At 33.0% G+C, this 17,963-nt stretch overlaps 1 protein-coding gene across 3 annotated transcripts in view; it reads right to left on the bottom strand.

The window, feature by feature from the left end:
• Positions 1–4,774: 4,774 nt before the first annotated feature.
• Positions 4,775–17,963, bottom strand: part of HMGCS2_1 (Hydroxymethylglutaryl-CoA synthase, mitochondrial) — a gene marked incomplete at its 5' end in the record, with an annotated part of 31,683 nt that continues 18,494 nt past the window's right edge. The window contains 3 exons of one of the 3 annotated variants that reach the window (XM_051210502.1): positions 4,775–12,382; positions 13,277–13,389; positions 15,855–16,099. In XM_051210502.1, coding sequence (XP_051070499.1) covers positions 13,280–13,389; positions 15,855–16,099 — 355 coding nt within the window. In that variant the 3' untranslated portion in view covers positions 4,775–12,382; positions 13,277–13,279. Of the gene's footprint in view, positions 12,383–13,276; positions 13,390–15,230; positions 16,100–17,963 lie in introns of those variants that run through there. The other 2 variants (XM_035732624.2, XM_051210503.1) reach the window with 2 other exon arrangements.

The raw sequence follows: 17,963 nt of genomic DNA, 5'->3' as shown, positions 1-17,963 counted from the left end.
ATTTAGTTAAACAAAATTAACTTGCCTTTATTACATGTTCAAACGGTAACATATTTCCCAACTGTACAGAAAAGATCATTTGATGAAAACATAATTTTTAAAAAATATAACCAGAAAATTTATTTCGTTCTATTGAATAAACAACAGTTTCTTTCACAAGAAAATAATAATTTCACTAAATGAACTGTAAATCTTAGTTTACTGACTAACTAAGGAGTCTTTAAAATTAGTGATGATAAGGTTATATAGTACATCGACTGAATTTCTCTATGTTAACCACTGGATTTATGGCTTAAAGTATAACTAAATCTACAATTTATCGATCATTGTCGTTTTCGCCTAGCCGGTTGGTGCTGATAACTTATAACCATCAAAGTGTAGTGTGTTTAATGGTTTAATTCACTCGATATCGCGTTTTAATTGGACAGGAAGTATGAATTCCCTGAAGATTGCTAAATATTTTTAAAACTGGTGCCTTGTCAATCGCTTTCAATCAACTAACATAAGTAACGCCATCACATAAAATATTAATGAATAAGGAACTAATCTTTAGCGGGATTGTAGTTAGATACGTATGAGGAGTCTCAAACTAGGAAAAAAACTTGTCTAATCAGCACTTATTAATTTTCAGCTGTTTCTCAATTGATATCAGTTTAGGATGAAAACTTGTTTCACAAAAATCCAATCACTTATATAATGGTGGAATTAGATTTAAATGTAAGTTCATAAATGAGTAATTTTTAGCCAACTTTCATGTCTACACCTAATTTGAAAAGTATCTCACGATAATTATGATTAATCACGACACCATAAATGAGTAAGTTACCAATAGAAAACTAGATCGAGGCTTATATTCATCGCATCATTTGTGAGTATTAATATAATCTTTGTACATGTTTTTAAGCATTAACGTATAGAATCAGCATGGGTAATAATTCGTTATTAATCGACTGGTTGAAATTATTCATTTTAAATTCTTATAATTTCATATCTGAATGTGTTGGTATAATCATTAAAATCATTGCCACTATTACAGAACTAATCTATAAACCAACTTTACAACTAAATTTAAAAATATCAGTAATGAGTTCATCGTTTACGATATCAAAGCGTCTGAGAAACTCATGATTCCATAAACACGGGAATGTCCTGATATAATTCATAAGTGGATTCATTGTATATATTTTTATCTAACTTTTAGCAGTCAATCTTTACATGGAGTCTCGGTTTCAACTCACACTGTAACTTGTTATTATAGCCTAAGAAACGTGATATTGACTAAGTAGGACGGGTAGAACATAACACAATTGTATGTGTGGTACTGAAATCTACGTTCTTATTCTCTAACCATACATATATAAATTATATTTACCTTATTGTTATCCGTAAACGAGTGTAATGTTCGTTAAAATATAGCTTCATATAGGCTTCTGGTTTGTCTGGCAGTATATTATTAACTACACGATGTATTCAATAACTGATCTCCGAAAAACCTTTGTTGTTTAAGTACTTTAATATAAGTTATACATTTAGACAGAATGATTATTTCTAGTCCTATTTGAAATACGTTTTTGAACGAAACCCAGTGAATGATAATCCTTAAGCTGGAATAATATACAGAAAGTTTCTTAATAACTTTCTAGTGACTTAATTCTGTAACACATATTTTATTAATAGTATAGTCATTTTCTACAAATTCTACCATTATTATAAGCTAAACACCGTTTTACCTTAAGATTTAGTTTATGTGTACAACTTGTTTTCCAATTTTCCTGTACACCTGAGTTTGCTTCAACTCACACTATTTTGTCAATTGAATTCTTCAGATGGTTGAAGTTGAATAAGTACAAATTTTATTGTAATCATGAATGGATCAATGTTAGACCACCATTGAAAACCTGGAAGCACTGGATGGCTGTTTCGTCCTAGTATCGGACTCAGCAGTGCAGATCCACGATTCCACAGGTCGGATTCGCAACCACGACATTCGGTCTCGCGCGTGAATGCTTGACATCTAGGGAACTGAGTCGGCATTAAACAGAGTTGATGTCTAAGTTCAACCAATCCACATTACTGTACGACCATATTCCTAGGTTCGTGTCCTGCGTGCAGGATCGTGGATGTGCACTGTTGAGGAGTCCTATACTAGGATGAAACGGCTGCCAAGTGCTTCCAGGTTTTTAATGGTGGTCTAACATCAGTCGATTGACGATCTCACTCAAAAGCTGAACAATCTTAACAACATCATACTGATATTTTTTTGATGAAATTTTGTTTGTTTTAAGGATTTATTAAATTTCGGATTAAATTCTTCATTTAATATGACGACGAAACATACACATAATAACTTAAATTATAATCAAACTTTTGTTCTTTTAACTAAGGTTTTATAAAGTCTTTTAAAAAAACATGTTCATTCGGTCGTATTAATCTATGATTTATGAATTTCAAAGAGAAAAAGAGAGACAACTGGTTTTATTGGAATGGGATTTTATTTTGTAACTGGTAAAAGCTTCTGTCACATTCAAATTTTGTATGCAATCTATGAAACTAGTGATCATTTTTCATAGCCCAGATAAAATCCATTGAAAATAATTGATTCGAATAGTGGTTCGGTCCCAGTTGATTCGTTATAGACCGGTAGTTAATGAGTCTTGAAACACAAGCATGCATGCATTTTTCGTTTGGCTGGTGTTAAGCTATTTCTTTTCAACAAAATCTAGGAAAATATTCTTCAATTGAAATCATGAGCACATCTGAGTTAGATAGTTGGAGACTCCTCAAAAGTCAGTATCCATGATCACGTTACCGGGGATCGAACCTGGGACCCTCAGTTCCACACACGAAAGCTCAACATCTTGACCAGTGAGACAGTATCCAGTAGTATCCATAACTACCTACAGTCAGTCTGCAACCGCCATACTAATATGGTTCACCGTATATCCTGAAAACGAGTGTAAACTTCTACTAATCCAGCTGAATAGGGAGCTAAATATACTGACAATTCATGACATTATTAGTAATATTTTACAATAGTATATGAATAAATATTTGGTATAGCATATACATTTTAGAACACATGCCATGATATACTTCGGTTAAGCGCAGTAAATTTGTTTCTTTTCAAAGATGTCATTTACTGATAACAAGAAACTGTTATTTAACAGACAATAGTCTATAGTAAAATTAACAACAGCTGCGTCACTAACAATCTATCAAGAGATTATAGTATACAAGTGAAGATTTATAGTTGTTTGGAAAATGATGTAAAATAGTGAAATAAAGAGACTATAAATACTTTGTACAAAAATTAATAATCCATTTGACCAATGTAAACAAACATGCAAGTAGTCATAACAGTGTATCAAGTTAGAACCATGCTGAAATTTAGTAATTGATCATAGAGTTCATATTTGAGTTAACGAAATTACATAGCCTATTATCAGTAAAATTTATTGATCCATATTGGTGTTGAGGCGGTTCAATTAACCTTGCAGACAAGTTTAAAGGGCACTTTATTTGGAAATACATGGTGAGAATGTGCGGTGTTTGAAGAATAAGCTATTTATCGATTTACTTTCGTTCTTAATAATTAAAGTGATTAATGCTTGGAGATGCATTTATTAAGAATATCATTTATGTGATCGACAGAAAAGGTTCCCGAGGACCAAGTAAACATATAAAGGTGATCAAAAACACTAGTTTATATTTAAATTATTTTCATCTATTTATGCTTATAAGCAAAGATGGATGATGGCTATCAGTGGAATCCATGACGCGCGTTCCGTCCCATTTGCGAGTCGTCAGCTGGATATATCTGCATCCCAGAGTTGATGTTCCGTCTATCCAGTTCATCGGCACTTGTTCTTCCTCCCAAATCTTCCTGAGTAGATTTTGAAGCATGCTTGCAGTTAGTTCTATGTCTGACTTTAGTGCTTCGGCTGGTATAGTGTCAGGTCCTAGTACTATTCCACTCTTGATTTGATTGATGGCCATCCTGATTTCTTCGATCATTGGAGGAGTGACTTCTATGAGAAGGTCTGTGTATACTGTTTCGATGTTCGTTGGATTCAGTGAGGCTGGCCTATTCAATAGTTATTCAAAGTGTTCCACCCACCTTTTCTGGAGTTCTCGAATCTCAGAGATTGGCTTGTTTTTTTGTCCTTGACTTGTCTGTCTAGTTTACAATATTTTATTATGTATTACAATGCCCTGGTATGGCCGAGAGTGGGGTGGGCCCACCCTCCCTCTCACACGGCCACGCGTATACAGCCTCTACCAGGGAAGTCCTACTCACTGCCTTCTCGTGGCATTACTGTAGTTTACGAAATTGAGAGGACGAAAAGCGAATGTCCGGCGCTTTAAACGGATTCCAAAACAATGGTGCACATGGGCTCCAGTATCCTGAGGGAACAAATGGCGTATGAACCAATCTTTGGTCACTGGCTACCATGGGACTGCATCTCCTCACGATGCTCCATTGCCTTGTGGGTCAGACCTTTAGGTCCAAGGCTCAGGGTGTGGCTCCCTAAGGAAAATACCTGCTTCGATCTGGGCACCCGGGCAGTATCCCAGCCCTCACACAAATCGAATGATTTATGTGGCGCATATGTATTTGGTGCCTCCTTGTACTAATGTTTATATGATTAAATAAATAAATAAATAAATAATAATAATAATAATCTTCAAATTCACTCATGAATGTATAGAAATTAGAAGAGTGAATTATCAGGTTATATAAACAGCAAATTCGAAAATCCACTCATTAATTAATGTCGTTTTATTGTGAAATTGCCAAAATAATAAATAAACAAGGGAATATAATATTAAACGTACAGAAATGAAGATACGAAACGTAATAAAAATGTAACGAATTACATCAGAGTGAAAATTTTGGAATTTATAGCAAGTTCAGCAATTATAAGAAAACGAAGAATAAATGAAACTGTATCGTAGAAAAAGGATTTTAAGCTATTTTAACGAAAGGGTTAGTTAATAATCATCAACTTAGGATCATGAAGGAATGTGTAATGGTATAAGCTGCCGAACAATCACATCAGCATAGTTGAACACAATCGAAAAGCCGAGAAATACAAGATGTAAAATAATATTGAAAGAGGCAGAAGTAAAATGCATTTCAAAATGAAACAAGTGAGATTGAACAATAGAAAGTTTGGAATGATATCTACATGAAGATTTATAGAAGGATGGATAGGGAATAGAACTTTGCCAATTCACCCAAAATAGCTGACCAGGTAACACGAGTATCCTGTATATCTCAATAAAGAAGTTTACATTTACCGACAATGGATAGTTCAACATTTAAGGTATTCATGAATTAATATCATGATTTGCTATGGTCGTCCAATTTTTTTCTATCAATCTAAACCTATCCCAGTCAGTCATGATAAGCGATAAATTCATTAGCTTAAATCTGAATCTCGTGATTTAAACATATGCATACAAATAAAGAGGATCAGCATGTCATAACCAAAAATGCAATAGCATACTTTATTAGATGAAAAATACAAGATTCGACTAATGTTACAAAAAACAATGATTGTTACCTATTCAAGAAATTCTTATGCACCTGTGTGAATTAGAATACCGAAGTGTGGAGACAAGTCTGTTATGTATAAATAAATGTAATTAGTAAGTGATAATATATAACACAAATAGTCTGATTACGCAATTCTCGTACAACTGGGTAGTATTAATTAACGTACTTCTTTTAATTAGCTAATTTTAAAAGGTTTTTTATTAGTTATTTAACAAGATTAAGTCTGATATTTTTTTTAATATAAAATTAAAAATCTTTACCTTGTGAGGAAACAATTTGTGAACCGATTTGGAAATATTGTTAACATGACAGTGGAAAATCATGATTTTATAACAAGTCCCCATATATATGTATATATATATATACCCCAATGGTTTACAGGATGAGTTCGATCATGAGACTAAAGACTCTAGATCTGATGATTCGAGATAGGGTTTTGAATGTGTGATTTAGGAGTTTCATGTTAGGATGGAAGTTACTCAGTCCTTCCTGGTTTCCAATGGGGTGGTTTATTTATGAACAGTACGTGATTTAAACTATAGAAATACAGCTTTCATCAAAAATAATGTTGACTTCAATATAACACTTCTACCACTGACAAGTAGAAAACACATTTACTAAGATAACATTAAACACTAAATTTCGTCAACTTCCTGTTTCTTGTCAATTTATGTGAATTGCTATACGCTACTAATTATGGTGTTATCTTTGTCCTATAAGCATTTCTTGACTGAAGTTTTTCACTGATATACGAAACTTATTTCAATTACATGTAGGATATCTATACGCAGTTTTCGTTACGGATTTTTTTCGACCAGGGTGTTAATAAAAATCAAAAATTGAACAACTATTTAGCCCTGATATGAAACCCTTCAGGAATAAGGACCAATGACCATAGCACGGGGCTGAAAACAGGACCATAAGAGTTCGTAACGAATCTATGGTCGTTTGGATTACCATGTTGAAATTCAAAGGTTTAAATTTCTAACTTTAATCAATATATATATGTTACATCCAAGTGACAATGACAAACATTTTATAATGTATTTATGTGTGGTTAATTAACTTTACAAAAGATAAAAGTATCCGATTGAAAGTGAAATTTTATTTTGTTCATTATATGTACAACTTATTATCATGTTCCTTGCATTATTTTTTAAGTAACCATGTTTTTCTATCAGTATGGAGGTTCTTTCTTCTCTGGAGTAATTATTATTATGTAGATAGTTAGTTCAATTAATTGTCGTTTGTTGCTTGTAATTATATCAGTCCTTAAAATGATTATATACATGTGTATACACCACAAATGATAGTATTTTATTTGAAATATGCGATACAAAATACTAACTTTTACGCTTTATACACCTATAAAACAGATCTACCAGTTTAGGAAATATTTAAATAATGACCAAGTTAACAGAAAAATATTACGAATTATCTTGCTTCACTAACTATAGTGTCCAACAAGTACAGAATACGTTGGAAACTTCTTGGAAATAAATTATATGACACTAACCTCAACTAGTTGTCCCATTAGATATGTTTCCAGAACGAAAAAACCTACCATTCATTTTCAGGTTCCTCAAAAAGTAATGTCCATTTATACTGTGGGCGCCTGAGAAGTGTAAACCACTTGAACACTTCTACAAGCATACTAATTCATCTTAATTAGAATTGAAGCCTTTTTCATTTTCCAGTATCTCCTCGACTCCTAATCTCAACTGCTGTTTCTAGCTTCAACCTTTTATGTATGCACAATATGTTAACAGTTCATTGTCCCCACAACTTGAGCACTAAACTGATCGTTGAATCTTTCATGGTTTGAAGTACACATCATATTGAAAAGCAAGCTTCCCCAGCTAGGAGTTTTAAATTTCACACAATTATTGTATGTTCAAAACCAATATACATAAACCAACTGAGCTCATTCATTTAATTTCACATGGCTAATAAATGCGATTCATCTTTAACAAAACTAGAGACTCGTTCAGTATTGATTACGATCTCGCAAATATACGTGAGACATTAGGTCTGTAAAAAAAGACCCTGGATTTCTAAACTAGATTTTAATCAACAGTCATTTATACACTGTCACGTTAATCAGTGTACAGTAAGAAATAAATGCATAGAGATAGATAATTAATTTTATAACAGAAGAATAATAACATTAAATCATTAAAGCCATACAAATATTGCATAAACAAAGGTTTTCATACTAAAATGGAATGAGAATAAAGATTTGTTCGTAATACTAAGACATACAAATAAGGCATATATGCACAGTCTTTTTCATCATTTCATGCATTACAACACATGCACACAGAAAAAACTAACCAAAATCCATGAAAACAACACAAATACACTAAATTTCTTTGACTATTTAAGTAAAAAGACGAAATTGAGAAGAAAAGCGAAGAACACACTGTAAGTATGTGAGAAAAAAAGAAGAGAGAAACTGGTAAATTATTTCCCATTTCTTCAATTTTCATTCTTTTAAAACAAAACAATTAAAAAAAGATATCATTAACAAGTAATGATTGATGTTCCGACAAAACAATAACTCATAAAGAATTGCGCTAATTACATTTCATTTTGATTAAACATACATATGATAAGAGTTCAACTGAAATAATCACCGTTTCATTTAGGCCTACTTTTTTTGTTTGTTTTTTTTCTTTACAATAAATCTTGATAGACAGAGAGTACCAAGATTATGGTGAAATCCTCATAAAATGGAGAGAAAATGGTTGAAACAAAATAAGATATTTAAATATAGTTGATTGAAAAAACATAATCAACGAAATTACTAACAATCTGAATGAAAAATAAACATGTTGATTACTTAATTCTATGTACTTCATTTGTAGGGAGTGTATTCAACACTAACTGATATTATTCAGGTGCATCAGTGGAAAAATCGGAATGTGTTGAGTATATGTTTCGTCTTTGTATAAGACATATTAGTATGTATGAGGATTTGTGAAAATTGTAGTATTTTTCACAGTTGACTTCATGAATTGATCTAAGCTAGACCATCATTCAAAACCTGGAATTACTTGACAGATGTTTCGTGGTCTCGAGGTTAAGTGTTTGCGTGCGGGGCCGTGGATGCGCACCATTGGGGAGTCCCATACTCGAACGAAACGGCGATCCAGTGCTTCCACGTTGTCAATGGTGGTCTAGCCTCGATCGGCTCGTGATTTCAACTGTGAAAATTGTGATATGTATGTGAAGGTCTATTATATTGCATGAAAGTCCTTTCTTCCACTTGTAATATAAATTTGGTGCATAAGTATATATATATATTTTTATTTTAGCCAGCCATGAACTACATACATGATTTTAAGGCTAATGGTGAATTAGATGAAACAGCGTTTGAACTTGCAACCTAACAATTAACATCCAGATATTGTAACCATTAAACCATTGCTACAATTTAAATCATATTACAAAACTATTGACTAATGACTTCAGTACATTATCAAAATATTGTAAATGCGAACAAAACGTCTACAGAAAAACGTTGTCATTGAAAAATTCAACATTTTGACTTCATATTTACTACCGCATTATAAAAGTACGCAGAAGAGTATGGTCAACATAGTTATTTTCAACTAGACTAGTAACATTTATCAAATACATCGTTTTATACATTCAATTACTCTCTCTATGGAACCAGGTTCCTACCCTCACTGTTAGAAAACTGCGTACATTATACCACGTTACAAATCTGGAGATAAGACTGACAGTAACAATTACCGGCCGATGAATATTACTCCAGTTATCTCTAGAATTATGGAAAAAACTATTAATAATGAAGTTTCCAACTAATTACTCGCTGGAAAATCTATCAATGATACTCAATATGAATTTCTTAAAAATCGACCTTGTATGACATGTCATTTTGACTTCTTTATTTTAGTCCATTCCTGACGTAGCCAAAGATATCTAATCTTAGTGCTATACCTGGACATTTCTAAAGCCATCGACATCGTTAGCCACTAACGTCTTATAAGTAAACTCGCATCTTACGTAGTTCAAAGCCCTTTGCTTGTTTGGTTTGATTCCTACCTCAGTAACCGATATCAAATAGCTAAAATTAACTCTTCATTGTCTAGCACCGTCCCTGTGAGAAGTGGTGTAATACCAGGCAGTGTCTCAGGCCCTTTGCTCTTTTTAGTGTTTATCAATGATATTTGGGAAAGTTTTTGTGTGGATAAGCCCTTTCTATATGCAGATGATCTTAAAGTAATGTATTCATTTTCACCACGTGAGCTAAAAAATATGCGAAATTGCATCAGCATGGAGCTTAGCAAGTTAGCACAGTGGTGCTTAAAATGGCAACTGGGGCTTAATACAGCTAAACGTGGATGGATATGCTTCGGCGATACATCACTCAACTTAGATCTTACCATAGATGGCGAACTGTTATCTAGGTTAAATACAGTGGTAGACTTAGATACTCCTATGACTTGTCGTTTAAAGAACCGATATTGAAACAGACCTCCAAGTCTCAAAGTCTTATAGGTTACATAAATCGAAACCTTTATAACGATCAGTCACGTATTTTAGTGTACAAAGTTTATGTTCGACCACGCCTAGAATACTGCACGTTTACTCTTAGTAGTGCGCGCATAAAGGATAAATTAAGGCTGGAATCAGTACAGAGACGACTTAGACTTCGTATTCTTGGAAATGATTGTACCTTGACTTATAATTCTAGATGAAATAAACTTGGGCTCGACCCTTTATGGAAGAGGAGACTCAAACTAAATCTTACCTTTTTCTTCAAAATACTTAATAAACTATCCTTTACATCCAATCAAGTGATTCAATATGCAGAAGCTTCTCATTACGACAACCAAAACTCCTTGTCACTAGTGAAACAAACTTATTTTAAATCATCTTTCTACATGAATTACTTTACCTGTAAATCTTCTAGACTCTGGAATAATCTACCATGATCTATCCGTACGATAACATCACTCCCATTATTTGTTCGCTGCATTAATGCATATTGCTCCTCTTAAAATGCACTGAATGTTCTAGCACCTGTAAGTGTATCTTATTCCATAAGTGATATTATTATTAGTGAATTGCTTAAGTAAAACCAGCTGCCTGGTGTCACTTTACGTTAACACTGTATCTAGCAACCTTAACTAATTTGAATAATATCTAAAATCAACACTATATCACTGTACCACATGACATATGCATTCTGGTAGACCTAATTGACATATTTTAGTAATGATTACATTGTTGTTCCGTGCTCTCTGTTTTTTGCTTTACTTTCTCTAGTTGTAGATAATTATCATTAATTCGATCTGGCACAGGAATAACCTTAATTACACCGTTCATAAATCAACAGGCTGTCCACTTAAGAAAAATTAAAACGTCCCGGCTGATGCACTGGATCGCTATAACACATGTACTACATAAACAATTACTGAACTTGTATACTTAAAACGTTCTTCTATCACATGTCTGTTCTCTACATCAAATGTTACTATTTATATCAAATTGACCATGCCTGTAAACTGGCGTGAATTCTGTAATTATTATTTTCAGAATATATTATACTATTTATCACAAACATTGAAAAGAGTGAAGATAGTTGACAGTTTCAATAGCAGACATAAGAGTCGCGGAGAATGGTGAGTAATTACAGTTCGATATAGTCAGGATAATTTAGTAACGAGACATTTCTAATCTTAACTCACGTACTGCATACGAATTAGCGTAGCAGATTTTAAGCGAGAGCATTATAAGTGAGAATGCTAATAACAGGAAGCGGTTAGGCAAGCAAACGCATGTACGGTTGAGTTACAGTTAGTGGCTTAGTAGTTGAAATTTAAACAACGGAACCACTGAAAAACGGCTAAATATTAGGACACATCAGAGAAATGGTGTGATCATAAAATTTATAAGGCAAAATATAGACTGACATTTATTAGCACAACAGTTGAACTAGTAATTAATACTTTGTGAGTCAAACAGTGGACAACATAATATTGAAAGGACAGAATACTGTAAGACTATCTATACAAAGAATGATAAATATTAACTTCATTGTCTATTGTCGATGTTCACATCAAACGACAAACACACAGTATACTTCCTACTCATAAGTACGATCGAACACAGATTCATTGAAGATAATTGGAACGAAGATATCAATATTAGTACAGATACCTAGAAAAACCAATCCGTTTACTCCATTCAACGTCTGACTACAAATCAGTCAGTGTCGATCTTGTGTAATTATTTTGGTTGTGAAAAGTGCACTACATACTTGCGAACACTGATCATTCATGATTAAGCGTGATTTTGACAGTTTGTGAATTCATATACACCTATATGCATGCTTAACCTAGTTCTCACTTGAGGATATCAATACTTATTCTACAATCCACATATTTTTACACATCTTTTCTTCATCATACTATCAATTTACAAAACTCATTACCACCACTACTACTACTACTACTACTACTACTACTACTACCTATTAATCGCACACAGTAGTAAATAAAATGATGACCAGTAAGATAAATAGTAGCCCATGCATATTGAACATGGAAATCTAGTCATGGTAACAATATAAAACAAGCAACTAGCTTTCAATACTATCCTAATTATTATCACTATTATTATTATTGTGTTACTATGACTGACAAAAAATATCATGCGAATAACAATTAGGGCTATTTTAGAGTATAATTAAGAAACATCCATTTAATGTTGAAACATATTTTAGGTTGAAATGAAAACTGGAAATGATCGAATGATTTGAGTTATTTTCTCCAACAGTTATCCGTTAAACTAGAGGTTTTTGTGAAAGAAGAACAGGAATACGAATCAGTCAGTAGTCATTAACGCGGAATCTGATATACAGAGATGCAAGTTGCCAAATCATATCAGTATGATCAAAGGAAATTTAGAGCAACATGAATACCAAAGATGCAGAAATAATATCATTTTACTGATTGTAAACATGAGGATATGACTCGCGAAGAAAGGCTGTGAAAGAATGAACTATGCAGAAACAGATAATATTAAAACACAAAGAAAGGAAATGATTCTGAGCCCGACAAAACGATTTCCAGGAAGTCTTCACTTCCTTGTATTTAACTATTATTTGAGATCGTTGATTAGATAACAACCATAAGGTTTGGAGCATCAACTCCCTCCATTCGCACGGAAACATGTCTTGCATCAACAGTTACTGACTTCGCTAGCTCTCAGTTATTTTCGAATCTACTACTAAATTAATCAGCACGACTGATTTCACTATCGTTCCAACAGTCTAGACGATATTTCTGTGTTACATCAAGAAGAGAGACCCAGGTCTTTACATTTTGTCAAATTACTTTGAAATAGCTCCTTCTGTAAATGATGAGACAGTTCGAAAAATTGATAAAACTACAGAGAATTTTACGAGAAAAGAGTACAACCTTAACTTTAATATGAGAAAATATCTCACTTTCATCAATCTAAAAACTCCTCTTAGTCAATTCAAACTTTAAAGTGTTTGTTTGAAATTTAAAACAAGTTAATGAGCTTTTTATCATGGTAATGTATCTAAATGTAGGCATAGGTACCCTTTTTATTCCAACAGACTTTTGACAGTTTATACAACATTTTGAGTGAACTTACGTTGATAAATTGAAATTGAATGATACAAAAATTATTACAAGATACATTTTTCTAACTTACCATTTAACATTCTGATAATTTCTCATAAAATCTACGATAACGATCATCTACATTCTTCAAATAATATGAACCAGGAAACAGTCCTTCAGGTCGAAATGTTGGTTCAAATGGAGCTGAAATTAAGATCATATAGTCTAAACATCATCTATGTAAGCAAAGATGGTTAGTGGCTAACAGTGGAATCCAGGACGCGCGTTCCGTCCTATTCGGGACTCGTCAGCTGGATGTGCCCGCACCCCAGAGTTGATGTTCACTCCGGGACTCGAACCCAGTACCATTCGTTTCAAACGCCATCGCGTTATCCACTTAGCTACTAAGTCCTGATAGCCACCTGCTTGTGCAATAAATAACGGGAATAAATAACAATGAGAAGATACAAGTAAAACAACAATTGAATTATCTATGTAAGTTGGAAATCATTATTATGATTATAAATGTATGTACCAGGTACAGATCCGTATGCTTGACCATAATCCATACTCTACGTGTGAGAGTTAGTGATCTTACCATATAGTAGATCCAACTGATATAGATAGGGCGGGGTTCGAGCCAGTGACAGTGGCTCAAGCTCGAATGCACAAACCACCAAACCACTGAATCAAAAAAGACAATTTCAAAAGATACTTTTATGAAAATTTGAAAACGACACTGGAATTCCAAGTAGGTTGTGATTTTAAAGTCAAATTTTTGACACAACATACACACAAACTTCCAAATTACACAGCAATTTAACAACTAGGTTTTGAAAGCTTTATTTCAGCGATTTAAACTTTTCCCGCTTCTTAACATAAATTATTTACTATGAAATCGACTACAGTATTAGCCATCGTCATTTGGTAATGAACGCGGAACGTTTTGGGAGATTTGTGTATCCTACATATACCTACTTATGAGTAGTTAATTAATTTACCACAAAATTTCCATGTCCATATTTTATTGAATGTAAACTAGCTAGCTTATTACTGACATAATTATCATTCATTCAATGATTGCTATCTTGTTTGAAATCACTATATCAACTATCGTTGCTGGTTGTTCCACCTTGAATACATGTTTATAACTGAAATCAATAGTTGTTGACCCATATAGTCAGAGAAACTAAAATAAGATGACTGGTTGACTTCATTCGATCTTGTCGAGTGAGTCATCAGGATGAATTTAATATACCGTAAAAAACTAAATAAAGAAAGGACACATGACTCTGAATGATGAAAATGGTAGTAAATTATCTGTGAAAAATTAAGTCTAGTTCATTTTCACATTGAAAAAATCACTAGCGTCATAGCTAAGTTAAATTCATAATCTATATAACTTCAGGCTGATGATTGACCAATCACTACGTATCACTATTTAAAAAATGAATACTAACGTCACTTCATGAAAAATTTCGAAAATTAAAATTAACCGTTGCTCAACAATCCTTTTAATTGTAAGGATTTGAGCCCCAATCTGAACATCAACACTGAAATGAACGTATATTTAGTTGGCACGTCCGAAAGGGAATAAGGTGTGCGTTTCAGATTCCACTACAAACGAGTATTGATCTATTCTGTAAGATGTGTTCAATTTATGGATTTGTTTCGTTTGGGTAGTCGTGTACCAGTTAACGATATCATTTTAACAATAATTCGACTTTGTTTTCAATACACATTAGGGGAAAATTCACAAACGAATGTAAATCTATGAAATTATAAAGGGTTGGACATTCCAGTATTCACAAAATAAGTTATGAAGAAACTGATAAATGTTAAAAGAATATTTTCAAAGACATTTGATGTGAATATAAAATATGTAGTTTTTAAAGTATTAATTCATAAACCGATCTGTTGTAGAACATTCTATTAAAATTAATCACGTGGTTTGAAAACAGGTAACGACATCCAACTGGAGCCATTTTACGAAACATTTATTATTTAATATTCATATTAAGTTGAAACTAATTTCACAACTAACAGTTCGCTTACATTCATCGCTATATTTATTGGGCACTACATTAATAACAATTAATTAGTTAGATTTATTGAGCTTAAGAGATTTGTGAAGGCTGTTAAGTTTCAAAATTCACGTCATCAACTGATCATAGAAAACGATTAAAATCAAGAAGCACTAACATCCGTTTCGTCCTAATATGCTATTTATCTACAGTGTGTATTCGAAGACCAATCTGAGATCAAACTCAGGAGCTTTATATTTTTCAGAGAGCTCTTAATCTTTAAACCATTGAGATGTAATTCATAGGTATACACTTTTAACATGAGTCAGTCTATGTTTTTAGTTGATATCATATCATCGTGGGAAAGCACTACTATAGAGTTCCATGACAAAACGAAACAGCTGTCAGTGCTTCTTGGTTTTAATCGTTTTCTAACTATGATCAGTTGATGATGTGAAGGCATACAGATATATGCACACATGAATAACAATCCAAGAAAACGAGAACATCTATTTTTATTGTTAACTAAAACAATCGCACTAATTCTTTACTACTAAGTCAAACTTTTTATTATTATTCGACAAATATTAATTACTACTTGGGTTAAAATTATGATTATATTACATGTATACAAAAAGTACTTACCTGAATTATGTGAAAGTTCTCGTTCTTTAAGCATTAGTTCAAATTGCGAAACAGTCACTTGAGTTCGCTCATCAAATAGACGTTTGTGAATATGAGACAAACCATTGGACGATTCTAGTGAACAATTCAAAATTGTGGATAAATCACGATCTGGATGGATAAGAATACTGTACATAGCTGATGCCATTCCAGAACCATAAGAATACATTAGTATACGACGTCCTAATAGTTCAGCTTTTGAAGTACTAAGAATAAGAGAGAAAAAAGTAGAACTGAGGACATTGAGTTAACAGTAATCCATTCACACGTGAATAAGTCCGAAGTGCTATTTGAGGTATGAGAGCTGTTGTTATCGCCCGGTTGTTCACACCATGAAAAGATATTTCTTCTTGAAGGACCTGGAAAGAAAACTGGGTTAGGGGTAATCTTGGTGACATGGAAGTGTAATAGCAACGCCCAAACGATAGCTGCTTTACAGAAGCCACACGTGGTTCTTTTACGTGAAGTTCGTAGGGTGTAAGCCCCGCACTTTTCAAGCCTTATCGATCCCAATGGAAGTACGTGGACTGAGGTTGGGTACGCTAACTTCAAGACAGATATTTTTGAAAGTTTTCTTCTATTTTGAGAAGGTAGATGCTTGATGTCCGGTGAAGACACCCTACGGACAACAAATCCCAATACAGTCATTGGAATAAATTTTTATTGAGACCTATTATTTTCTGCTTTTAGAATTCACTCTCCAACCGACCAGCCTGGGATAGTAGGTCATAACAGAGCAGTTATTTTACCTAATATGGTTACATTGAATCACCACAACATGCAAGTGTGAGCCACAGTCGGGATATATGAATAAGATATATACCAATCTGTATCAAACACGGAAAATTACAACTGGGAAACAATAGCCATCCAGGAAAACAAGTATATTGGAAGATTTCTTTCACAATAAAATAATTGACTCTTGTTCTGTTGGCTGATTTGGGTATTTGTTAAAATTAATACCAATGAACCCATGCAGATGACCTTGTTTCATACACATTTGATTAATTACACGAACAGTCAAATATTTTTGATCACTAGTTGTCTATATACGGTCCCATCAATACTGCTGGTAAACCTTTCATACTTATTATGTTGAAATGTAATAGATAAATAGTATCAAGCAGTTGCAAACAGTATATTTCCAACAATTCACAGTTTAAAGGATTATGAACTAACTGAGAATAACAGGTAAGAAAAATATCACAGTTCTTATTTCAATGTAAAATATGTTTCAACATTAAATGGATGTTTCTTAATTATACTCTAAAATAGCCCTAATTGTTATTCGCATGATATTTTTTGTCAGTCATAGTAACACAATAATAATAATAGTGATAATAATTAGGATAGTATTGAAAGCTAGTTGCTTGTTTTATATTGTTACCATGACTAGATTTCCATGTTCAATATGCATGGGCTACTATTTATCTTACTGGTCATCATTTTATTTACTACTGTGTGCGATTAATAGGTAGTAGTAGTAGTAGTAGTAGTAGTAGTAGTAGTAGTGGTGGTAATGAGTTTTGTAAATTGATAGTATGATGAAGAAAAGATGTGTAAAAATATGTGGATTGTAGAATAAGTATTGATATCCTCAAGTGAGAACTAGGTTAAGCATGCATATAGGTGTATATGAATTCACAAACTGTCAAAATCACGCTTAATCATGAATGATCAGTGTTCGCAAGTATGTAGTGCACTTTTCACAACCAAAATAATTACACAAGATCGACACTGACTGATTTGTAGTCAGACGTTGAATGGAGTAAACGGATTGGTTTTTCTAGGTATCTGTACTAATATTGATATCTTCGTTCCAATTATCTTCAATGAATCTGTGTTCGATCGTACTTATGAGTAGGAAGTATACTGTGTGTTTGTCGTTTGATGTGAACATCGACAATAGACAATGAAGTTAATATTTATCATTCTTTGTATAGATAGTCTTACAGTATTCTGTCCTTTCAATATTATGTTGTCCACTGTTTGACTCACAAAGTATTAATTACTAGTTCAACTGTTGTACTAATAAATATCAATATATATTTTGCGTCATTAAATTTTATT

The sequence above is a fragment of the Schistosoma haematobium genome, chromosome ZW (genome assembly GCF_000699445.3).
Source record: "Schistosoma haematobium chromosome ZW, whole genome shotgun sequence".
Classification (NCBI taxonomy): domain Eukaryota; kingdom Metazoa; phylum Platyhelminthes; class Trematoda; order Strigeidida; family Schistosomatidae; genus Schistosoma; species Schistosoma haematobium.
This window is presented reverse-complemented; position numbering and strand designations above follow the sequence as displayed.